The sequence below is a fragment of the Phodopus roborovskii genome, unplaced genomic scaffold (assembly GCF_943737965.1).
Source record: "Phodopus roborovskii unplaced genomic scaffold, PHOROB, whole genome shotgun sequence".
Taxonomy (NCBI): domain Eukaryota; kingdom Metazoa; phylum Chordata; class Mammalia; order Rodentia; family Cricetidae; genus Phodopus; species Phodopus roborovskii.
Window position 1 is genome coordinate 13,675,134 of NW_026126461.1, and position 26,713 is coordinate 13,701,846.

The 26,713-nt window shown below is 42.0% G+C and overlaps 1 protein-coding gene across 3 annotated transcripts in view; it reads left to right on the plus strand.

Moving 5' to 3' along the window:
- The window catches only part of Fer (FER tyrosine kinase), a 216,124-nt gene that overhangs the window by 72,568 nt on the left and 116,843 nt on the right, over positions 1-26,713 (plus strand). For all 3 annotated transcript variants that reach the window (XM_051190878.1, XM_051190880.1, XM_051190879.1), the window contains exon 10: positions 25,976-26,068. In XM_051190878.1, coding sequence (XP_051046835.1) covers positions 25,976-26,068 — 93 coding nt within the window. The remainder of the gene's footprint in view (positions 1-25,975; positions 26,069-26,713) is intronic.

Below are 26,713 nucleotides of genomic sequence, written 5' to 3' on the forward strand. Positions count from 1 at the left end.
TAGGACCCTGTCTTAGTTAGCTTTAGTTATCAACTTGATGCAACCCAGGCACATCTAAGAGGAAAGCTCGAGCTGAGGCTTGGCGTACATCAGCTGGGACTGTGCCCGTGTCAGTGTGGGACTGTATTGATCATTACTATACGGTGGTGAACCCAGCCCACTGGGCGGGCAGGCGGGGACTACTGTAGAGTCTCGCTGAGCCCGAGCCTGAGCCTGTGAGCCTGAGCCTGTGAGCCCATCATCAAGCAGCCTCCCTTCATGTTTTCCCTTCAAGTTACCGCTTCCATTCCACCTTCATTGTCCTCAGTGGTGGATTTTATTTTGGAAGTGTAAGCCAAATATGTGCTTTCCTCCCCTAAGTTGCATTCGGCCATAGTGTTATTATTGCAGCAACAGAATGGAAAGGAAAAGGGGGAAAAAAGAAAGAAATCTGAAATGTTGTAATTTATTGTGGCATTTATGGTGTTAAGGAGTGCTACGGATGAGCATAAACTTTATATCTTTACATATAGTTGCTTCAATTTGTTACAAATTATATCATTTGGTATTTAGATATAGCTCCTGTTGGCAGTGTAACTTACAAATGTCTGTATATTTTGATGTTAAAAGACTTTTCCAGTTTTATTAGTTAGAAAGCATTCAATAGTTTTGACGCTGATCAGGCCCCAGTGCAGGTGAGAAGAAAATTGCTTGCTGACTCTTAACTTGTTCATTCATGTTTGCATGTCTTAAGCTGAATTCAGATCATCACAAAACACCCAGACACACTTTTATTCTGGCTCTGTGTATTATAGCATTATATTGACTTCATTTAATTGTAATGAACTGTATTATTTCTAGTAAGCTTAAGTAAATACAGGATTAAACCTTGTGATCATTTTCTCCTGTATGTGAAGTGAGTACTACCATCTTTCACTTGTGTTGGTGTGATAAAAATACATTTAATCAGGAAAATTCTTAAGCAGACCTCTATGTTATGAGCAAAAACCATGAGCTTTTTTCTGTATTTTAAAGAACTGTCAGGTTATATAGATATAGTTATACAGACAAATTGATTCACATTTTTCACTGCCAGTTTAACTTACCAACAGAAATTAATGCCTACGCACTTTCCAGCGTTTGATGACAGCATACAGTTTAGAGGTCTCATTTTAATTTAGTGGTTGCTCATTATAATTTAGAAAGTTGTACTATGGAATTAAGTCATAATTGTTTCTATTTTGGAAGTCATACTGTGCTTTTATGGTGATGGGATAATTAGTGCAAGTACTTAAGGATTTTGATAGGATGGAGAATAAAACAAGTGTGATCTACCCAGATTACCATAGGAATATGGAAGCCTGATTTAATTGTGTCATTTCATAGGGCTTCTTGGCTGACTTGTGGGAATGTTACCTCTCCCACCTTTCTGAGTCAGAAACAGCTGTGTCTTGGTGCCAAGCAAGCTTTACAGTTTGATTTGGGATCAGAACACATGGGGATGCTCCAGTGTCCGTCTCATTTGTGGAGAGCCCTTTAGCTGATGGGCTAGAGATGGGAACGTGCTGATGTTGGAGGACTGTGTAGGAGTGTAGAGATCATAGGAGGCATGTTCCCACTGCAGGCATGTTCCCACTGCAGGTGAGCAGACTTGTGCTGTAGACGGTCGGTCTGTCAGACCTCTTGTAGCCCTGACCGTAGGAAACATCGTGAGGCTTGAGGTAGTAACAGTAAAATTCAGCAAAATATAAAATAATAACTAGGACAAATTGAGACTGTAACAGGTTACCAAGACCATATAGAAACTGTGTGTGACCCATGTCCTGTATGTGTAGCCACTACTCTAGAGCTGCTTGAGCCATGAGATTATAAGCATCTCAAAGGTAAAAATAAAATGTAAGGTGATGTCATACAATCTTAAGTAAAAGAAGGCATGTCACAGTGCAGGAAAGAAAAATTTTGAATCTGTATACCAGAGGCTTGTGCACTGACACAGTGTGACTGCTGTCACACAACATGACATCACAGCAGCTAAGGTAGGAATGTGGTTCAGAAAACCACCCAGCACAGACTCAAGAATCCCCCAGGAGAAGAAGCGGCCATGACGTCAGTTGTGTAGGTGAAGAATGCACCTGTCTGACTTCACATAAATGAACAACATGGATGTGTTTGAAGATTTCCTTTTAGGCTGGTGAGATCCTTTGCTGATCTTCCCTGCTGCTCCGGATACTCAGTGGTGACATTGTGAATTCAAGGCCAGCTACAAAGCTTGACGTAGCCCTGCCTCAAAAGGAATCACAAGCAGCACCAACCAAACCCCATGGTTTAGTTTCAGTGCCTTCTCTTAGCTGAAGTTTGAATGTGCAGTGGGTAGTAGATATTTTATACATCACATTAAAGCACTTAGTAATCAATTTCTTACCATCTAAAATAGATGCACACCTCTGGTATCTTTAAAATTGTTGGGAATATTTTATAGTAAAACAGTTGTCATGTTTGTAGAGACATTTTCTATAATATTATTCTAACTTTTCCTTTCTTAGGATTAGAAATATTGTTACTGATGGTGCTTGAATGGGAAATTTCACTCTTATTCTTCAACTTTGGCTTACAGTTTTATGATATATTTTACTTATTGTCTCATTATTTTTACTTAGTTATTATTAATTTTACCTTATAAATTTCTTTGTTGGTTTTATAGAAAATCAATTTTAATATAGATTTTAAAGATAAATAATTGCAGAGTACTGGAAATTTTAATATTTAATGAAGACATGTTTCCTTTTGGAGGGAAAGTTTTTCTTTTCTTTCTTTAAGATTTATTCTTCTTTTGTACAGTATACCCCGACAACCACAGCCTCCACTCCCTTTGGTCTCCCCTCCACCCCAGATCCATTCCTCCGTTTCCCCTAAGAGAAGAAGCCTCCCAGGAGTATCAGTCAAGCAGGACATAATAAAGTACAGTAAGACTAGGCACAGCCTAGAGTCAGAGAGACACCCAATCCCAGTTTGGAGTCCCTCAGAAGTTTCTTTTGGTGTCTATCACAGTTCACATATTTAATTTCCAAATAGAGTGTTTGATAGACAGTTTGCTTTATTAGCACTTAGACAAATACAGTCTCCCGTACTAGAGTGTGTTGACTATCATTTAAGTGAAGTCGCTGAAAGCAAGACTCCACCTTGGTTACTCATGGGCCATGTGATGGCCAGTTGCTAAGTAGAGAGCAGTATTTCATTCCAACAATCCTACCGAGTTTACAGTTCAGAGAACTTCTAAATCTAAGGAGAGTTTTCTGACATTCAAGTTACATCTTATCCGGGCCTTATTATTAAATCAGTAGACCAACTTTGTAGTCAGAGGGTCTGGAAATCTGATGACCACAGGGTAAGGATGTAACCTCTCTGAAATAAGATTCCATGGTAATCGTATTAACAAGTAGTAAGAGAAGTGTCAAGTTCTGGGAACAGCATACGATTGTTTGGAAAGTTTGATAAAGTAAAATGTAAAATGTTTAATTCAGCGTCTTACACATGGGGAAGGTCACTGAAGAGCTATCAATAACAGTATGTTGTCGTAGCAGTAGCTTCTCCTTTTTTTTTTATTTTTTTTTATTTTTAATGTTGGAGACTACATTCTGTGTTAACATACCTATAATGGTGCAGTTAACTCAAGGTAGGGAATTACCAGCAGAGGGAGCTCCGTGTCAGAAAACCAACATCTGTAATTGTGCTACCTTTTGTAAGAATTAAGATTGATAATGTAAAACAAGCTTGCTTCAAATTTAAATCAAAAAACACTTAAAACATATGTTATAAAGTAATTCATTTACACAAAGAGAAAGTAAGTATTAAAAGTACTAAGAGACCACCATTTTTCAAAAAGTGTGATCTGACTTAAAAAATAAAACAAAACATAACAAATTTTTCAAAAAAAAAAAAGGAAGCAAAAGGAAGAAAGTGGAGACTTTCTGTTTTTATTGTCCCTGCCAGAGCCACTACCTTGCTGTGTAGTTTTATTGTAAGAAAATATATGTTTTATTTTATTTAAAATTCTTTATTTCATCTAATGCCAACATATAAGGTATGGCTGTTTGTTTCATGGCTAAGACACTTTTAGTAAACTCAATTTATAAAGCACTGGCTTAGGACTTGAACAGCTTATTCCGTAACTGCCTGATGAGCTTCCCTGCAAGTTACCAACAGTGGATTCTACCATTCAGACAGGCTTTCATTTCTACGTCAGTCAGCTTTTCAGACCAAAATCAAAGAGGGAGAATCCCTAACTTACTACAGTCTCATATGCCCCACGCAAGCCACTGGTTTTCATAGCGACAGCGTCCGTTTGCCATCGCACCAGCAGTGCAGGGCTCTGTAAATCCTTCCCTCCAGCTGTCTTCAGTTTTTTCTGTTCCGAGCCATCTGACTGGGCCATCCTTTTAAGAGGTTCCTGTGGCTACACTGCTATAATGAGACCGCTATGGCTCTTTACATCCTACCCTCATCATTTACCCCGTTGCCCCTTGGCTTTTCATATGGTACCAGCTCCTAATATCTTTATCATTAATTCTACAACAGTGACTGTAACTGCTATTTTTGTTTTATTTTTTTTTGGGGGGGGGGCTAACAGAATATTCAACAGCTCCCATCTCCCAGCATTTTCATGGATTAAATGCTAATGTCTATATTGATATATGTATTAATTCATTTGTTTAGGGGTGTGTGTGTTTGTTTGTATTTTCTCGCTAATAATACCTGTCTGTACCCAAATTTAGTTTGTGAAGACAGATACTTTCATTGTATTTGCTATTGTTTGATTGTCCTTGCTTAGTGCTTTCTGTATAGATTCCGCAATATTTTTCAGATGTTGGACAGGTTGTTAGAATTCCCAGGAACAAAGAGCCCCTGGACATTTATATGAAGTACTTTTCTGGGGGAAGAGGACATTTCCAACCAGCAGAACTATGCCTGGCTGTTTTTAGAGTCTCTGAAGGCAGCAGTCTCTACAGACCAGTCTCCTAGGTTTTAGAAAGGAGATTGACAAGAACATTTATTGGAGGTTACAGTGTACTAAGTTCCCATTGAAATGGGAAAAACACTTTTGGCATGTTCCCCCAAACAGGTTTAGATGTAAAGAGAAAAGGATGTTTAACCTTCAGAAATATGAAATTATATATTCTTGACTCACATCTATGACTTTTGTTTCAGCAAGTGGGAACTAATGCATTGTCCATATTATCATTGTCTTTATACGTGATCTGAAATAGTGTCTGCTTAGCAACTTCAGGTGATTTCATATATGTTTAGTTACAGTAAGCAAAACCAATGGTATATACAATACAAAGGAAAATACCAGATTTAGCTTATTTCTGGGGGTAAACTAGGAATCAAATATAGCTGCTTTAGATTTTTAATTTTTGGCTATAAATATTAATTTTCATTTATTTTTATCTCCAAGATTGCTTGCAGATTTAAAATTTTGAGATTTTGTGAGCCTGGGTGAATGTCTGGCACCCAGTAAATCCTCACTGAATACTGAAAGAATAAGTGAATAGAGCCAAGCTGTAAGTAAGCGACAAAGATAGGAAAATGTAAGTAAATTTATTCAGATATAGAAGTCAAAATAACTTGTTTCAAATGAGCTAAAAAACGTGAGACCCATGAAGAATATTAAAAAGTGTTAGTGTTGTTTGCAGAGTTTACCCTCACTTAAGCAGAAGAGAATTAGTGAATTACTGAAATGCATTTACAGGCTCCTTTCTGGGAAGAGTGCTCTGGGTAAGGGACCTGACCCAAGAAGGAACGGAGTGTTATAGCACAGAATTGCACAGGTTCTGTCCTAGAGGGCGTGACCTTGGGAAGTTAGCTAACTTCTGCATGCCACGCTTGAGCATCTGTAAGCTCAGGTGTGAAATAGAATCCGTGTCATAGGGCCAGTGTGAAGGGTTTGATGGAAGGATCCTCCTGTAATGGCCAGGACGATGCTAGCCCATAAGAAACTCATGAAATGGCCAGGACGATGCCAGCCCATAAGAAACTTGCTATCCCATGTTGCCTACTGTCATTTATCAGTGGAAAAATCGATGAAATTGTTACTTAAATTCAAAATGAGAATTTTCTGATAGACCTGGTGTAAACACAGTAGTTTTTATGTACAACTCAGTTAAATGAACACACAGTCACAGGAAGTTGGACACAGATGGGACTTTATACTTTGATTGATGTAGGCTCTCACAATGGAACTAACACAGGCTGGCCTTGAACTTGGATTTCTTTCACCTACTGAATGGTGGGATTGCAAGCACGTGCCACTGAGCCTGATCTTAGTTCTCTCAAGTGCGTTAAATTGGCAAGAACAGGACTTTTTTAAGGAGAAATGTTAATGCCAAACTTGAGATCCAAAGAAATTTTAAAGCCGAGACCTGTCTGGTAGGTCTCTGTTGCCTTTAAAGTGTCTCCCTGTTTTGCTCCCACGAAGCCTTATGGACTTCATTCCCCTTACAATCATGTTCTGGCCAAGGGTGGTGCACGCATGGGAGTTCAGGACTCTGGTGGCAGAAACAACAGGGTCCCATGCATGCAGCCAGCCAGAGCTACACAGGGAGCATGAGCAGACACAGGGTCGCATGCATGCAGCCAGCCAGAGCTACACAGGGAGCCTGAGCAAACACAGGATCGCATGCATGCAGCCAGCCAGAGCTACACAGGGAGCCTGAGCAGACACAGGGTCGCATGCATGCAGCCAGCCAGAGCTACACAGGAAGACTGAGCAGACACAGGGTCGCATGCATGCAGCCAGCCAGAGCTACACAGGGAGACTTGGCAGACACACAAGCATGAGAATAGTGTCCCACACCGAGCCTGGAAGCACAGTGGGTAGTGTCTCCCTGTTGCACAGAGTGCTTTTACCAGTAGTTCACACTTTCTAGAACAAATTATCCACGGAACAGTCCTCCGTAGCGGCTACACACTGCTGTCTTGGAGTAGCCCAAGCACTTCTGTCCCCAGCCCTGCTCCCTCACTGGGCATCCATAGGCTCAGGGTATTCTGTCTGGAAGAAAAGAATCTGATGAGACACTGACATTCATCTGGACATAATTTAGATTTTCTTACATTTGATTAGAAGAATTACAAAGTGGTAGAGAGTTATACTTCAATAAAATAAAAATGTAAGAGGCAATTTAAAGCAACGCTTCCTTGCTCAGCTGTCTATGAGCTGAGCTCACTCTGGAAGTGAGCTGAGTTCCCTGGGATTTTGAAATGGCTGCTACTCAGTGCGAAGACTTCCCCTTGTTGTGAGGAAGAAGATTAGTTATTTTATGTAAATGATTAAGAATGAGATCTGTTTCTCAGCTAGTGGGTCTTTATTTAGTGAATGTATGTAGATTCCCACCCAAACAGAAACAAAGCACAACAGAGTAAAACAAATCCCCCAACATTCATTGGCTTAATGGTCCCTTGACCCCGGGGCTGCCTGTCCAGTTCCCAGCCTAATGGTCCCTTGACCCGGGCTGCCTGTCCAGTTCCCTGCTAGCAGAGGAGCTCAGTGGCTGTCCCTTTTCTATCTTGCTTTTGTCTCAGACAGGAAGATCTGTGGACACATTGACTTCCGAGGGCACACTGTTAGTAGTTCTAGCTAAGATTTGAGATGGAGCAGAGGGTGGAGTGTCCCCATTGTGAGGGTCAGCTGGAACCTGACTGTGACTCCAAGTACTGTAAAAAGTGTGCTGTAACGTTGAGCCCTGAACCTTCCTCGTCAGAAATCCAGAGATACCAGGTAAGGAAGAAGGAGCTCAGCCCTATACCAGGGCCCAGACAGTGCCTGATAGTCCCAGGGATCATCAGCTTTGTTAATAATGTCAGTTCTTTAACTGGGAGAAATATTTTTCTTGAACACTGCTATTATTCAGACACCCAAGCCAAGGATATGGGGGTGGTGGCACTAATCTTCATTATTCCTTCAATTTGTTTCTCTATTTATCTCTCAGATTTGAGAGGAAAACAGGCGTTGTAATCTGTGAGAAGGTAAAAGAGGGTGCACTCCTTGTGCAGAAACACAGTTCATTTGAAGATTTTCAGTCTTTAACACCTGCCCAGCTCAACAGAAACCTGTTGTTTTCGATGTCTCTGACTAAGTGTATTAGATAATTAGGGACAAGGACTGAGAAGCATCTCACATAACATGACCGTAGCTCAGTGCTGTTTTTGTAAACCAGCAGTTACAGTTTAATTTCATAATCTGCACTATACCATCCGTTAATCTTTCACTATATAGCATGTCATTTCTTTGGATAATAGGAATAGTGTTCTGTACCCATACCACATCTGTTGTGTTTGTAAGGAGTTTTATGAACATTTTGTTCTTTTGATTTTAGTTCACACTCAACTTCCCACATTTTCTAGTTAGGGACCTGATATTTTGTCCACATTTTCTATGTTATGAAAAACAAATTCTGACTTTGAAATAAGAATAGATATACCACAAAAAAAAGGTTGTTCAATGATCATGTAACTACTTATGGTTTTTTAAAATTATTTTTGAAAAGAATGGAGATAGATACATAATTTCTGTTTTGATGTTACTCAATGGAATATTTGGGTTATCATATTCTAGTTAAGTGTCTTGTCATTAGGTAATACTATTCATAAATTTAAAGATCATTACTGTATGCATGGGTTTATGGTATCTTAATTTGTATATTCATAAAAATATTAAGGATATAAAATTGTTTGAGATTGTCCTATATAATCTATAATTGTATAATGTATCTGACTTTCAAGGCATTAATGTCTTAAAGAGCTAGCTGATGACATATAACTCACCCTTTAGCTTTAAAAATAAGTCTTGCTTTCTACTCCTCATTTTTTTTGTGTGAAAGAATACATGAATATATCTTTGATATTTTATACTTAGGTTTTGTTCTTTGTATGTTGAGTTGGTATTAAAATATTAATTTTATATCTTTTATTTTTTGAAATTGTTTTTATTCTCTTTTTCTTTTGCATCAGTTTTACTACATTTAAAAAACACTGGAAATTTTTAAAAAACTAGTATTTGCAAGTTGATGTGTTTTTTTTTTTTTTTTTTTTTTTTTAATAGAGAAAATAGGATAAGGGTTTTCCTGTTAATGGTGTTAGGCAACCATCTTCAGGAAGATATTAAGCCTAGAAGTGCACACTAAAATGAAATGTTCTAACAGCTCAGCACAGTAAATACATATTGAATTCTCATCTCTGTGAAATACCATCCACAACCACAGTGCTTTGTCTGTGATTATTAGCTAATCCTGACCAAAATACAACGAGAGCTTGGGCTTTTCATAAGCCTGTGAGTCTCCTTTTGAGAATTTACCACCACTGCCCACTCAGTGTGTGTTACTGCTCTTGTGAGACACACGTGTCCAGAGCCGCAATAGCAGTGTCTGTGCCGATTCTACCCCTGGGTTGATCGGGGTTTGTGTTTTCATAGAGACACTGCTTACTCTTCTCTTTTCAGGGAGATGTGTGGTTTTGGTTTTTAGTCTCCGATGCTATCTTTATCATGTGTGCAGCTACTTTTTAATTACCATGTAGCACACCGTAGCTGAGCTTATTTTAGGTAGGAGTCGTTCTGTTAGTTAATCAGAAATGCAGATACCCTGCCAAGGGGACTGACTAGTCTGGTGCAGTGTTTTCCCCCTTCTGGTGAAACCCTACACTGTTGTTGCTCATCGTCTTTTTTCTTTCTACTGTAATAGCATATTGAAGCTGAGGGTCCATTCTTGACTGGGATTTTATCTCCGGTATTTACCCTCACGCAGTTTTCCGTTTCAGCATCTTTAAAACTATGGTCTCTGCTGTCTCACATTGATATGCACACTCCCTTTTTAAGAGAAGAATGTCCGTCCTTCCTTCCCTATGCTGCGTAACTTAACATTGAAAGTGGTCCTTCATGCCTCCTTTATGACCCTGGGACAATGGTTATAGGTATGGGTTGTACTACATTAACTTCTTCCTGGTAGATGAGCTATTTTAAACTTTATCTTCAGTCACTAAACAGTGTGCGGCGGCTGCTGCTGCTTCTGTTTCTCCTTCTTCCTTTTCTTCACCATCTTTGACTGTCTTACTCACTGTCCTGTTGCTGTGGATGCATACTTTGGCCAGGGCAACTCTTACACAGGAAAGCTTTTAATTGGGGCTTGCTTACAGTTTCAGTGGTTTAGTCCATTTTGGCAGCAGGCATGGCAGTGTGGTACTGGAGAGTTGGGGGGGGGGCAGAGAAGGGAGAGACAGGGGGGGGGGGAGAAGGGAGAGAGGAAAGAGAGGAGAGAGAGACTGGGCCCAGTGTGGGCTTTTGAACCCTCAAAGTCCACCTCCAGTGAAATACGTTCTCCAGCAAGGCCACACCTACTCCAACGAGGCCACGTCTCCCGGTCCTCCTAATTCTTCTCAGATAGAGCATCCCCTAATGTCTAAGAATTTTAATATGAGACCATGGGAGCTGTTCTAACCAAACCTCCGCTGTAGCTATTCACGATTATGTAAGCATTCATGAGGAAGGTCCATGGTGAATGTTAACTTCTATGCTCATTGATCTAGAAATGATGTTTGCTAAGGGATGTTCTTAATAAGTTTAAGCTATGCCCCTTTTCCCTTTCTTCCACCCTTCGTGTGTGTGTGTGTGTGTGTGTGTGTGTGTGTGTGTGTGTCTGTATGGATTTATGTGTATCATGTGCAAGCAAGTTATTGTGGCCAGAATTGGGTGTTGAATCCTCAGGAACTGATTATAGGCTATTGTGAGCTGCCATGTTGGTGGCGAGGCCAAACTTGGGTTCTCCGTAAGAGTAGTAGCTGCCTAAACTGCTGAGCCATCTCCGTCTCTAGCCCCCTTCCCTTTTAAAGAGGTGGAAGAAAGCTCTCAGGTCTGTGTTCCTTAGTAGATGCCATCGGCTCTGCTTTGTTTGCTTCATGAGAAAAACTCATTAAGCTAAGTTTAAATTTTTAGGAATAAACAGTTTTTATTTTTTAGAAACTTATATATGAGTACTGTATTACATCGTTTTTCACCCCTCCCTCTCCTTCCAACTCTTGTGTTTTGTTTTTTCCTGCTCCCTCTTAAATCTGTCACAGGCCTTCTTTGGGCAGCCATCTTGTTGAGATATTGCTGGTGCAGGGTTTTTTTTTTTTTTTTTTTTTTTTTGTCTTCAATGTTCTCTGAGCTGTTTATGGTGGGTGGTGATTTGTAGAAGTGTTCATTGGGGTCGAGAAGGCCTGAATAATGACAACACCAGGATCTCATCATTAGATGGAGAGCTGTAGGTCATCAATTACTGCTGAGAGACCGTGTCTTCAGAAGTGAGGAGGGCCCCTGATAGGTTATCTGATCCCAAGTGATCAGCACTAGGCCCATAGACACAGGAACAGCACTGCATGGAATCAGTATGTTGCACATATACATATATGTGATGATAACGAAATAGGAAGTCGTAGTGTCTTCCCATCTATGCAAATTAGTCCTCAGGAACGTCATCCAGGTCAGTTTCATCTTGATTCTTCCATATTTTATGTCTGAGGTATGTGGTGTCTGCATCAATAATGGCAGCAGGCTATAGTCTTATCAGTGGTCTATTCCCGCCCAACAATAACCCCTGGGAGGGTCTGGGTTCTTATCAGTGTCTATAGCTCCTGGGGAGCTCATTGTCTCCCTGTATATATAGTATAACTATGTTCTTTCTGTCTGTCTGCTTACACACCCACCTACCCACCCACCCATCTACCCACCATCTACCCACCCACCTACACACCCACCCACCCATCTACCCACCATCTACCCACCCACCTACACACCCACCCACCCATCTACCCACCCACCCATCTACCCACCCACCTACACACCCACCCACCCATCTACCCACCCACCCATCTACCTACCATCTACCCACCCACCTACACACCTACCCACCCGCCTACCAAGCCACGTACCCACCTGCCTATCCACTCACCTACCCACCTGTATACCCACCCACCACTTACCCATCTACCCACCCACCCACCCACCTGCCTACCAGCCCACCTATCCACCTACCCACCCTGCCTACCTATCCTCCCACCCATCCACCTATCTACCTACCTACCCACCTACACACCTACCCATCTACCCACCCACATACCCACCTACCTACCCACCCACCTACCTACCCACCCACCTACCTACCCACCCACCTACCTACCCACCCACCTATCTCTGCATATACACACATGCACATCTATATTATATCAGATTTCTAAACTTGTCTACAAATCAGTGTGTTTCCTTTGATTTTCTGGACATCCTTACTGGCACCCATTTCTCCTTCCTCCCACCCTGTCTGCCCACCTCAGCCAAAGTGTTCCACCTCTCCCATCCCCATAGCACTTGATCACACTAGTTCTCTCTCTAGAGCTCTTCTCTTCCCCAATCTCAGGTCTCAGATGTACAGATTTAGAGATGTCTTGTATGTATGTATAAAACCTATGCCACCGAGTTTCCTGGGGGTCTAGTGGTCAGTTGTTGGCCTTTTTTCCCCCGAGTAAATGGAGGCCCTAAAGAAAGTCCTGTCTTACCTATGTCTTGTGGGGTATTGCATATGTTTTCTTCTAGGAGTTTGTTGGGTTTCACGTTGAGGTCATTTATACATTGGAATTAAGTTTCCTGCAAGATAGTTGTGGGTGAGTTTCATTCTTCTATGTGTACATCCAGTTTTCCCAGTTCCATTTGTTAAGGATGCTGTCGTTTTCCTAGTATATTGTGATATATGTACTTTTAACCAAACATCAGATGGCACTCGTGTTTGAGTCTGTTTTATCCCCTCATCTACTTGTCTGATACTGTGTCAACCATACTGATTTTTATCACTGTAACCTTGCAATGGAGCTTAAAACCTGGTATGTTACTCCGGCTCTCTGGGCTCTTTTGTCTTTTTCTTTTTCCATGAAGAATGTTATTCTGATTGGGTTTTCATCGAATCTCTCAATTGCTTCTAGTAGAGTGGTCATTTTCACAATATTAATTGTTCCAGTCCATGATCATTGGAGGTCTTTTTATCTTCTGATATCTTCATTCTCTTTATTCAGAGATTAAAATTTTTCATTATAAACTTCTTTCACCTCCTTGTTTAGGCTTAATCCTAGATTTTTTTGGGTGGAGGGGGTGTGGTTATTGTGAATGGGAGAGTTTCCATGGTCTCTTTCTCAGCATGATTGTCATTGATGTATTAAAAAGCTATTACTGATGAGTTCTCTGTGAATAAAGACAATAGTAAAGTAATAAAAGAGGCTATTGACTAAAAGTATTGCCAGGATATAACTTTGTCTCAAAGTTAGGAATACTTTAGAATCGGGGCATGTAGGAAATGGTACAAAATACAGATAGAAGAATTACGTAGCATAGTCTCTAATACCCAGCCCACCAGAAAATCAAACTGTTTTTACTTGCAAGTATTGCAGAAGACAAGGAAGTACAGTTTGTTTTGTGAAGGCATCTGTTAAAAGATATGCCTGAATGAAGCATTTAATTAGCTGTGTATAATTCCAAGATAAGTTATTTTTAAATTTATTCAAGTTTTAAGATATTTGTTAGTTACTTTATACCTTTGTAGACCTCAAAAGAGAAGTCTATGTATCTATATATTCTCTGTATACTTATGAATCAGTGATATTTCAAATTGTAGATTCAATTCTATAAATAATCTTGTCACCCTATGAGTATAGGAAGGAAGTTTGGATTTGCAGTGCACTTTAGATTTGGATGTGAGAGCCAGTACTCTGAATAAGGACTCTTTATTATGGCCTTGGAGAAATTATTTAAGTGCTCTGTAACCCTGGTCTTGTGATCTTTGAGAAGAGGGTGTTACCAGGCCCTGACACGTGGGGATGCAGAGGGCTAGAGCGTGTGACACCGTGCCTGCCCAAGACAAGGTGCTCGCACTCAGGAGATGCTCGCCGCCTTCAGCATCGTGGCTGTTTCTGAGCCGGTCGATGTTTCTGTTGTTAGTGTTTCCTTGAGACAGACCTCAAGTGGCACATTATGGCTGCCCGCTTTAACATTGCCTTTAATCATTAGCGGTGTGGATGCCACTCTCGGTTTCTCTCATTTGACAATGCTTAAAGTCATCTGGTGACTCTCTGGACTGCTTTGATGGTGAATGGAATTAAAAGGCATTGAATAAAGCATCTCTGAAATGTGAATCCAAGTACTTTATGTGAATAGTCAAAGGCCTCCCTTCTTCCCGTTTTATCTTTCTTGGTTGTTTCTTTTTGAGACGGACTCTCCATGTGTAGCCAGGGATGGCCTTGAACTACCATCCCTTGCTGTGTGGGCTGCCAGATGTTGACTTTGCAGAGTTCACAGCCATTCTTGATGTCGCCATTTGCTTGTTTGTGTGTTTGTTTGGTTTACAGTCATCCCTAACCCATTGTGTGTGTGTGTGTGCGTGTCTTTATTACAGTGGCACCAAGCCACTTCTTACAGTCATGAAACTGATCTCTTTCTGTTTTCTTTACCTTTTGGAATTGTAGCATTGAAGATCGTTTTAGGTGTAAATGAATAATATTTTTATACAGAATATAAGTTATGATTAAATGTCTCAGTACAAGAATTACAGTATTTCTACCTGTCTACTGATTCTTGAATGACTTACTGATGTTGGTCATTTGATTGACTCAAGATAGACCCAAGTGCTGTGACAGTAGAGAGGAGAGTGAGAGCTAGAGCTGTCATCTTTACAAGCATTCTGAGGGACACCTTTTCATCTTCAGTTGCCCATGTTTCATGTAATCAGATATTGAAGAAGAGACACTTAAACGTAGGAGGTCCTTGCTGCTGCTGCTGCTGCTGGAGTTTTATTGCCTGAGTTCATTGCAACGGACGAGAGGGAAGTTATTGTGTAGGGAATTCTGTACTGGTTTTTAATGTTGGCTATTTTTTATTCATTCATTCAGGCCCAGGTTGCTGGGAATTGATCCCAGCCTTGTACCTGAGGCAGCTGCTCTAACAGAGCCACTGTCTTAGCCTTTGGATCTCTTTCAAGGTCCCTTTTCTTTCCTGATGACAGACTGTCAGAAATAGTGTTGGACCCTAAAGTACAGGAGGCCTCAAACCACCCTGATTTGTTAGACAGTGATGTGAGGAGGCCTCAAACCACACTGATTTGTTAGACAGTGATGTGCGTAAGGAGAGAGGAGAGCCCATCTCCTTGCTGCTGTGCAGTGGGCATATGAAGACCCAGCGACCTTGTGGCTGATTGTGAACATTGCTACATGCTTTCTTGGCATGATCAGGGCTCCTGCTGAGAAAATCTGTCTTTGGGACTGCAACATTGTTGCCCGGAAACTTTAAGGCAAGGTGTTGCTGCAGTTAGAGATCTGGTTTTAAAATATGGATAAGAAATGAAAGACATGCTGTAATTGCACGCGCACGCGCACAAACACACACACACACACACACACACACACACACCTGTGAGAACAGTATCCCATTTGACCTGTTTTTCTGAGTTGTTATGAAGGGTGATGTGTTTGTACAGTTACAATGCCAGTGATTGCCTTATAAGACAGATGTGAAATGATGACTCTTTGTCACTTATATATATCGATGTCCTTGACTGCATAACAAGGGACTTCAAACCTGACAGGGAGCAGAAGTCCCTGTGAGTGCTGTGGGATCTGAAGCCCGGGGCATCGGGCAGTCCGTTCTTCCCGTTCTTCTGTCCTGTTCTCTGGGCCTTCCGCAGTCCTTAGTGTGTGTGACTCCTAGACGGAGCACCCCGATTTGTTCTTCACATAGCCTGTCTGACATCATCTGAGGATGCTTGTCATTGCATCAGGACCAACCCGATCATCTGGGATAGTCTGACCACCATACCTGTTACTCCACCACCCTCAAAACAAAATGTCACATCCACAGGTTCGTGGTGGGGCCTCTGTGGGGACCACCATCCATGCCACTGTTGTTTGTGTCTCTTCTTCCGTTGTCAGGAAAGAATTTAAAATGTGGAGCTGTTGGAGGAGAGATCCTTAACTTTGCTTGGAGCTGGGTTTTCAACTTTGAGATATTTTATGATTATTCATCCTGAGAACCCTAGGGATAGTCGATGTTTTACCAAAGTTCATGTATGCAGTCAGCACATGACTTGTTTCTCAGGATGGCTGTGAGCTTTCTGAATACTCAAACATGACCTCAGAATCACTCTCCTGCCTCAATCTCCTAAGTGTTATACCTCTCCTGGCACTCAGCAGCTCACCTTTAACTCAGCCTCAGTGCCAGATTTTTACTCATAATTTTGTTGTTGTGTGTTTCATATATTTATTGACAACTCTTGCTTCTGTGTTTCCTGACCTCTTTATCTTCCATCATTCAAGAAGAAATTGTGCTTGCAGTCTTTTCATAAATGCCACTTCATTGATGTGATAATACAGTAAACATTGGGATGTTAGACTCCTGTGTGTGTGTGTGTGTGTGTGTATGTATATATGTGTGTATGCATGTATGTGTGTGTATATATGTATGTGTGTATGTATGTATGTGTGTGTGTCCCAAACCTGACCCACACGAGGATGACTACCAGTCATAAACTGTTCCTAATATTTTATATTGTTGTATGAATAAAAAGTATACTGCGCATGTAAAAATCATATAACATTCAGTTTCCATGTCCCTAAAAACTGTTTTATGGCAGCCACCCATGTCTTTCTGCTTATGTGGCCATGGTGCTCAGCACGCTAGCTAAGGAAGCAAGTACTCACTTGAGGAGGGAAGGAGTTGTGATAGCATACACCATTCCGTTCCTCAGGAGCTTGCCAGATCACATAATATTGCTTGTAGTTAGCCATTTCATCTTTGCATTGCTCTTACAACAGATAAGGAAACTTTCCTTGGGGGGGGGCAATAAATTTCTCTTTTGAAAAAGATATTTTAAATTGAGTTTTAGATCTTCTTAAAATGTTAGGTTATCACTCAAGGAATTGCATCAAAATTTTTGGAAAATATTGAGACTTGTGTGTGGAAAAATGTATCTGTACCTGACATTGGGTGCCCTCGCCTGCCGCCTGCCCCTTGTCAGTGCAAGGCTGCTGAGACAGAAAGATTCCAGCTCTTCCTGTCTCTGCTTCCACCAGTTCAGATTACAGACATCGTTGTCACACCTGGCTCTGTATATACAGTTGCAGTTGTCACACCTGGCTCTTTATGAGAGTTCTGGGAAGCTGAGGTCAGGGTCTCATGATTAGGTAACAGACACTGTACCCAGTGAGCCTTCTCTGCAGTTGTGACTCTCTTCCTTAAGGCAGGGTGGTGTTTATTACACTGTGGCTGTCCACACTTTCCTTACCTACTCTGGATCCACTGTGAACATTAATTGATCTTGCCATTTTGCATAGTACTCCTGTGATACATTTCTAACCTCTTATTGGAGCTCTGTAGTCACAATTGCACATCCTAAGGAAGCGTGAGGAGTTAGTTTTGTATTGCTGTAACAGTCGTCTGAATCAGGTTGGTTATAAACGAGTTCATCTACTCTTGTACCTGGAGATACGCAGAAGTCCCAACTGTGCCATCAGGAATTGTTCGCACTTTGTTTGTGAGCTCTCCCTTCTGTTGTACTGAATTGGTTCTTAGGGCCTCAGGCAGGCACTGGGGTGGCTGGGAGGGAGATGGGTACCCAGAGTAGGGCCGCTCCCTCTGGCTTTCTTTCTTAGAACCTTCTCTCCAGCTCCCTGCTGTAGTTGTTGTACTCAAAGGGATTTTTGTAGCACGAATAATAAAAACCCAGAGACAGACATTGGGGTTCAAGCTGGAGATCAGAAAAGCAAAGCAGCCAGCCACTAGAGAGTTCTCACCTCTCCCAAGGCTCAGATCAAAAGGGACTATCCTGTCCTCAGCCTGACTGCAGTCTGACTGACTCCTGTCTCCTCCCCTCTTACATTACTCTCTAGTGCTGGCATTAAAGGTGTGAACAACCACCACCAGGCCTCTACGGCTAACTAGGGTGGCTGCTGGGATTAAAGGTGTGTGCCACCACTGCCTGACTTCCATGACTGGAGTGGCGGCTAGCTTTGCACTCTGATATTCAGGCAAGCTTTAATTGTTAGGTCATAATAACGTATCACCAGTGTGTCCCATACAATATTCTGATCAGTTTGCCGCCTTCATCCACGCCCAGTTCTTTCCACCCACCCAACTCCATGCTTTCTTTCTCTTCTTTAGAAAACAAACAAGCAAATAAAAAACAAAGAAATCAGAATAAAAAGAAAAAGCGTAAGAAACACACACACACACACACACACACACACACACACACACACACGGAAACAAATAATGCACAAGCAAAAAAGCAAAAAACCATTAAGATTAATAAACCCCCCCCCAAAAAACGTTATGAACCAATCAAAAAATCTACAAAACACCACTGTGTTCATTTTGTATTGGCCATCCGCTGTTGAGCATGGGACCTGCCTTTAAGTGACACTCCAATGGAACAAACTTATGTTTTCCATTGCAAGCACTTGTCAGATGGAGATAGCTTCTTGATTGGGGAAGGGAGTTCGTTTGGGTTCTTCCTAAACTACATCCCCTGGTTGCAAGTTATTAATTAGCTGATAATGAATGGCAGGGGAAAACACAAAACAAAACAAAACAAACAAACAAAAAACCCTAACTTTCTTTTTTAAAATTTGTTTAGTTTAATTTCAATTTTATTGTCTTAGGATGTTCTTTTATGTCTTACTCTTTCTGATTCTGTCCTAATGAATAAAATTTTGACTGTGGCCTTGAAGTTCTAAACGTTCCCAGTTATTAGTTGGAAGCAGCAGGAGGAGCGTTAAGTGGGTGAGAGGGTTATTGGTGCCTGGGCTGGAGAATACTAAACAGCAAAGGAGACACTGTGAGAAAGCTGGAACTCAAACCCTTACAGGAGTGAAACACCTGCCTAGTAGTCTTCACAGCGTCCTTGTGGAGCCTCTGCCGTAAACACAGTGCCAAGAAAGAGAATCTTCTACCCCAAAGCAGTTAGCAAAACAACAGAAACCAAAATGTATGAGGCAGGCTTTCAATTCTTCACCCTTCTGCTCAGGTGTCCCTAGTACTGGGATTCCATGAATATGCCTTTGTGCCATACTTGGCCTTTAACCCTTTAAATTGTCAGCCGAGGAATATAGTCTATAACCTTGGCTATATGTTCTCAAATGGAGACTGAATTTGATGCATTAATGTCTGCCTCCATGAGACCCTGAGTGTAACTCTTGTTTTGCATCATATTTAATGGATGACTTCTCTTTAACAATGCAAACAGAATTGGATATGGAAAGCAACCAACACCACTGGTGATTCTTCCTAATAATAAAAACTGGGCAACAGGCTACTGAATACTAGCTCTGAACTGTCCATTAGTGCTGAGCAACCGAAGGACGCTAGCTCTGAACTGTCCATCGTTGCTGAGCAACTGAAGGATGCTCTGTGAGCCTGTTCAGGGTAGGTCTTTGGGTACCGCCATCTTGCATGGACCTACATCAGCAGAAGGTTTGGACAAACTCGCTACGACAGTGTTTAGGGTCATGTGACAGATTAGAAGTAGAAGAGCCCAGTCCTCAGCATGGGGCAGCTGAATCTATATCTACCCAGTGCCCCCTCTCTTCCCCCCCTACCTCTCCTCGCCGTTTCTTTTCCTTCTGTCCTTTGTTGTGTTTTGTTTTTTGAGAAGAGATTGTTGTTTTTCTCATGCTTTGATCACACACCATGGCCAAGGAAAGCTATAGATGGGAGGGAGGGCTTCTTTGAGCTTGTGGGCTTTGTAGTCTCTGGGGCTGAGGCCACTGTCTCTGTGGGTGCTGGAGTCTGAAAGATGGCTGCTTGCTGATGTAAGTAAGGGACTGAAACTATTGAGGTCCCACTAAGTAACTATCACTGTAGTGTTAGAAGTTAGACAATTAGAGCAGCAAATTGATGTGTTCTTTCCTCTAGGTAAATATTGAATTCAGACTCATTTTATGCAAGTTTCTTGGCATATAATGCAAGAATATGACATGCTAAAAAGACTTGTAACTCATTATTTATAGCATAGACAAGAGATGACCCAGATAGTGGAGTGACCAGATGGTGCATTCAGTATTGCTGTTACAAAAAGACCAAGTGATCCAATACAAAGGATGGACAATGGTGTAAAAAGATGGAACTTTTTAGCAGCAATATGTTGCTGTAAAAATAGAATTGCTGGAAAAGTAGGGATTCATTAGATGGGCTTGTTAATAATAGACCAGCCACAGAAGGAAAGATGCTGATGGGGGCATGGAACAGAGGCTTCAGCAGAAGGGACAGTGGGAGGTAGAGAGAGCACTGTTCGCCATCATCAGACTATAAAGTGGTGTAAGGCTGGAACTGAAGGGAGGGAGGGACCGGGAGGCCAGAGAACATCTGAGCAGATGCCGCACGCATCCCACTCATGAGTGACAGATGGAAACAGACTTTACACCTCTCTCATTGGCAGATGAAATAATAACCACTGATATCTATGCTCATTCATTATGGTCAGGCAAAGAGGAGACTGGCGAGGCAAGAGGTGTAGGAGCTATTGGGAAAATGCATCCACAACATCCGCCAGGGCTTCCCATGAGGTGATCTCAGCCAGCCGTGGTGGTGACACTTTCAATCCCAGCACTCAGGAGGCAGGGGCAGGTGGATCTGAGATTGAGGCCAGCCTGGTCTACAGAGTGAGTACTGGGACAGCCAGGGCTACACAGAGCAACCCAGTCTTGAAATTCCCCTCTAAGCTTTTTATTTCACTTTTTAAAAATTCTTTTTGATGAGGTCATTCTAACCTTTTGGAAACAATTTAAGTGGGTAATGCTGGAGAGTAGATGAAGTTGATAAAGTGTTTGATTCCACAACAGAGCTTCTCGAGTACCCTGTGTTCCTGGTTTCGTTGTTACTTAAGGAAAGTCGAAGAATTCACTGTTTTACTATGCCCCTTAATTGTTTTTTTAAATAAAATCTTGGCTATATTGAATCTACATAAATTAATTCATAATAATTAATTTATTAATTATTCATTATAATTAATTTAAAAAAGCAAACCCACACAGGACACAGTCCCTCAGCTTATGCATGGGACCAAGGAGGTTCCTCGAGAAGGGGGTGGAAATGCACCTCACACCTCTGGGTCTTGTCTTCAGATAGTACCTTGTGGGGGAGGAGAAGTGAATAAGCCAAGTGCAGTGACATTCCTCTGTGATACTGCAGTAGTGCCAGGGCAAGAGCGGCCTTCATCCCAACTGCAGACTCCGAGTGACAGTGCTTTCACTCCAAGGGTCAGTTACGTGGGGAGTCCGCACATGGAGGACGAGCAATATGGCCTCCAGGGGGTCAGTTACGTGGGGAGTCTGCACATGGAGGACGAGCAATATGGCGATCTGTTTCTACCTTCTGTGTATCTGCCTTATCATATATCAAATTTGCTCTGAATAGAAGAAGAAAGAATTGTTATTATTGTTACTGTTATTAGTTCTGATTTTGGCTACACACGTAGGGAGAGCATTTCGGAGTTTGAACTTTATCTGAGTGAAGAGGGGAGCTTGTTACAGCCGCCATCTCCACTCCGATTTACCCAGGCATCACCTTGTACAGCTGGCATAGACTTAAGAAAGTAAAAAGAAAATGACTTGTAACACTTCACAGTTCGCTCTCTCCCCCGGGTGCTGTCATTTACAACGAGGTCTTTTTAAAATCATCAAAGTTTCCCTTTATACATTTGTAGCTTAATGCAGTTTTGGGGGATATGAAGATTCTGTGTTTCTTTTAACAAACACCCATAGTATGTAAGCATCAGAGGACAACAGGGCATTCTCAACGTGGTGATTGGGCACTGAGTACCTCAGCGCCTTCAGTTAGAGCCCATTGCTCAAACATATCCTCCTGAAACTCTTAATATTTAAATTCTAAACCCCGCTGAAACAAAAACATCTGTTTTTCATTCTTCCAAGAAAAGTCAGCATGTGCAGAAGATGGAGTTACTTAGGTTTTGTACAAGTGCCTTCCTTTTCTTAGGGACGTGCTGGTATTCACAGTGTGTCCCGTGCCTTGTGCAGTCACTGTCAGCTCTGCTTTCTCAGGCCATCCTCTCCGGGCCCTGATGCCCTTGCAGTTCTTTCTCAGCAACTCCCTGCAGATGCCATTGCTCAACAAGTCCCTGAGGTACTTGGCGCTCAGCCTGGCGTTCTGGGTGTAGCTGTCTTCATGTTTTTATCAGTTCTTCGGGCTCCAGGCTTTTTCTTCAAAGAATGTCATGAGATTGGGCTTGTTTACAGAAGTCTGCAGGAAATAACATTGGGCTATTGTTTTGATGACTCACTATGAACAAAAATGTGTTTTATATCATAAACAGTGTATCGCCACACCACAGCCGCTTTGAAAGTTGACCCCTCCTCTCTTGCCTGTCAGGGCCTCAGGACATCTGGCATGGAATAGGATGGGCTTTGTGGGCAGGGACCCTGGCACTTATTCTGAATCTGTGCATTGCATCACGTGATGGGGGAGGGTCTTAGCAGCAGGGTTTTGTCTAGTCTGGAGCCTTCCCTCCAGCTGCCAGAGACTGAGAACAGGCCAGACATTCGGGCAGATGTTCAGTCCTATCTTCCCCTCCATGGCACTTCTTCCCAGGGCTTTGCCTGGAGAACTGCTCTTTAGTGAGTGTTGCCATCGCTCTCTGTAGCAGCAAGGTAGCCATGGGCAGTGGCCTGTTGTAAGGACTGGGGTTTTTCCTCCCGCCGCTGGTCTGGTCCCGCCCCCGCGCCAGCCCCAAATAACACACAGAGACTCTGTATTTGATATAATTCTGTTGGCCAGGAACTAGTTTCTTATCGGCTAGCTCTGTCTTAATTATTAACCCATTTCTTTTAATCTAGTATTTCCACATGGTCTTCTCTTACTGGGGAGCCGGCTGGCATTCTGTTCTCTCCAGACTCTCCATCTTGGCTCCTCCCTACTCCTTCCTCTCTCCTCCTTGTCTCCTAGTCTCTCCTATCTTCCTTTCCTATTGGCCAACAGTGCTTTATTCATTAACCAGTATGAGAAACATGTTTACATAATGGCATCTCCCATCAGCCTGTTGTTTCAGCAAATACTTAATTCTTGCCCTTTGTGCCTCTGCTCACGCTGAAGTGGGCCACAAGTGACATTCCTGCTTCAGAACTGAGTCACAGGGAAGTTACATGAAACCCAGAGAGTTCAGACTAAGCTTTAGGGAATTTGGGTGTTTGAAGATACCAATGACGGCTGTAACAGGTAAATGTAGTTTACATACAGATGTATAGACACAGTGAGGCATGGTATCCATGGTGACTAATTTAAAAGGTAACCCATAGCGTTAATTTTTAAAAGTAGCCATTTAATTCTTTGACATAAAGTCAACAGTGTGTGGGGGGGGGGGTAGGGGGGGAGGAAGGGACTGTTTGATCGAGATTTTATTTCATTTACTTATTTAATTTCACACAATTGAAAACTGTTCTCAGACAAGGTGTGGAACTCATTCTCAATGGCTGTCAGGGTTTTTTCTCATCAGAATCTTCATAACACCAGGCGCTTTTCCATACCCCCTTGCTTCCCGCCCTGCCTCCCTCCCCATTTATTCTCCCTGCGCCCTCCACTGCCCCCTCCACTGGGACGAGCTGTCACCTTGCCAGCTGGTCCGTGTGAACGATCTCGTCCCCACTGGGGTGTATGAATGAGCATGCCACTGCCCGCACCAGCAGCCTGGCGTGCGTACACGCTACTGTATCTACTGGGAATGAAGAGTTCCCATCCTTACTTTCTTTTAAATAGCTAGTTAATCCTTGCCTGTAAAAACCAGCTGTCGATAAGTTCAGGACAGTCTGATGTGTTACTAGGTAGACTGTCAGTGAAAGCTGGTATTGAGTCTGACATAGACAGGGCTTGGCAAATGGATTTGATGCTTACTCCTAGAAATCTGGGCACCGAGTAAGCAGAAGCTGCCCAGGATGTTTAATAAATCCTATTTGAATTTTGGTTACTCATCCTTAAATCATAAGGTGGTATTCCTATGATTATTAATATATTTTCAGATTAGTCTGTGTAAATGATGCCTTTAAATGTTAGAAAGTCTGCTCTCACCAATTATACCCTTGTACCTAGTTGTCAGGAAAGTGGGCTTTGCAGTCAGTTTTCTTTCACACCTGTATTTATTTCTCAGCTAATTCTAACCTGTGGTATAGTTCTGCTGCTCCCCTCTTGAGGAACTGTTCAAGAATTTTAATGAAAGGGTTCCTTTTCTAGGATGGGATTCTCAGAGCATAACTAGGACTCAGTTATTTTTACCACATGAATACAAATAATTATTTCATATACAGAGAATGCTTTCTGTCTCAAAATTCTCCCTTGAATCTCTTTTCCTTTCTTCCTTCCTCCTTGCTTCCTTCCTTCCTTCCTTCCTTCCTTCCTTCCTTCCTTCCTTCCTTCCTTCCTTTCTTTTTTTCTTCATTTGAAGAAAAATTCTGGTTTTGGGTCTGCTTTCTCTGTAGTTTTCAGTCGTGTCTTCTGAGCATGCTCACACTGGAAGAGCTCTTCCTCTGGTATGTGAATGAGGAGCTCTGCCCAGAGGAAAAGTCTGCAGTACATGTAGATGCTCTTGCTGCCCCCGCCCCCCCAGCACACATGATCTGCCTTCCAGCTCACAGCATGCCTGCTCGACTCCCCAGTACTCTGCCTCATATCCTGACCATAGTCTTTTCAAATCAGATGTAGTGCTGCAGACTTCTGAAGCTTAAAAATAGATTTAAAAGGCAACAGCAAAAATGCACATACAAACAATGGAGGATGAGGAAGACAGACTTGCTTTGCCGAAGGTCGCTGTGTCCTGTGTTTCAGTGGTCTTTTTCTCTCAGGCCTTCTAGCATGATTTTTATTTTCATTTATTTATTTTTTTAATCTGTATCCCATGGTTGAGTTAAAGCTATAGAATAAGTTGTCACATTCCCAAGGTGGTCATCATTTGAACAGTGGGAATGATGTGTTTCTCTAGAAGTGCGTTATATTAAATATGTGTCTGTTCAAAGTACCAACTTGTACTCCCTTGTAAGTCTAATCAAGGTTTGTATGTTCTTTTCAGTCTTACACATGATCAAACTGATGTACAATAATGATTTACATTAAGTCCTAAGTTAGCGCAGTATCAGAAAAAGGAGAAATTACCTGTTCTATTAGATTATCCTAATTGTTTAATACCCAGTGATGAATATTCATATTTATAGACTAGGTAGAACTGTTTTCCTGCTGCTCTTAGAAGAAATAAAAGCAGTGGGAGTGGGCAATTGGAGAGTGACACAGTGAGGTTCAGGGACTGACAGTGGTCCTGGAGGCGGATGGGGAGTGAGCTGCTGGCCAGCAGTCAGAACAGGACTCCACCCTGGGCCGCAGGCCACTTCTTCCTCACAGACCCCTGTGCTCTTCCCAACCCTTCTTCCCTTTGCTTCCTGTTTTCCTCCCCATTTTAAGTCTCCCTTTATACTCCCTCTCCATTCGTGTGCACTGATAAAGCGACCCGAAGATCTGAAAACTTAGAAGTGAAGATCTGAAAACTTCGAAGCGGTTTCTCTGTTGTGGTATGATGTTCAGAAACACACGGAGCGAGAAGTGCAGGGTGGCTGGCTTCTGACAGGGCTCTGCCACCCCTCCTAGCTGTGTGCCTGGCCTCGGGCACTGCCTTTGTGACCCTCACTATCAGTCAGCCCTTGGGAGACGCAACTCCGCTCACACAGAATTCACGACCACACGGTTTATATGGTTCTTTCCCCAAATCAAGACATTTATGGAAGGACCAGAAGAACAGAATGCTCCAAAATTACGTGCACTGGTTATGCCAGGAAGATTATATTTGACATAGTTAGAAAACTGAGCTATGGACAACTATCTAAATATTAAAATGTAAACACTCAGTGGTTTGCTGCTGTTAATTTGATGGCTGCTTCTTTTTCCTTCTAGGAACGAAAGGAGAGGCTATCCAAATTTGAATCTATTCGTCATTCAATTGCTGGAATAATTAGGTCTCCAAAATCGGCACTGGGCTCATCAGCAGTAAGTAGGATTAATTGTGTGGTCTTCCAGGTATCACTGTCTCTCCTTGGAGTGTGTAAATGTTTATGTTCACAACCAGAAAAGTCAGAGCAGATTCAGTGTGCTCTGTACATTGGACTCTGTTTACATTTGAATATAATGTACCCCAAGTAAATTTCACAAGGACAGAAGTAGCTTGTTTGCGATGGGCCTCTCTTACAGTCTGTGAACATTCTGAGGCCACCATTGGATGCTGGAAACTGACTAATATTAAACCATTTATGCACACGTTTTCTATACATAGTCCACTGTTACATTTTACAAGGCATAGTAAGATACTAGGTAAAGGAAATAATGGTTAAGGACAGAACAGTTTCCACAGCGACAGTGTGATTGAAACTGTGTGAAACCCTTGGTATGCTAATGTGCCAAGGGCTTTACTGTGCAAGGAAAAAAGCATCACTTAACGTAATCATAATTTAAAAATTTTTGAGTATGTTAAATGATGTTTTTTTCTTATATAGGAGAGCTCTTGCCATATTAGCACATGGTTTGTTTTCTTATGATAAACTCAATAGAAGATAAAATTCATGTGTTTTATATGTATGCCGAGAGGGTTCAGGGTTTTCACTGTGTTGTACAACCACAGTTATCACAGGATGCTGG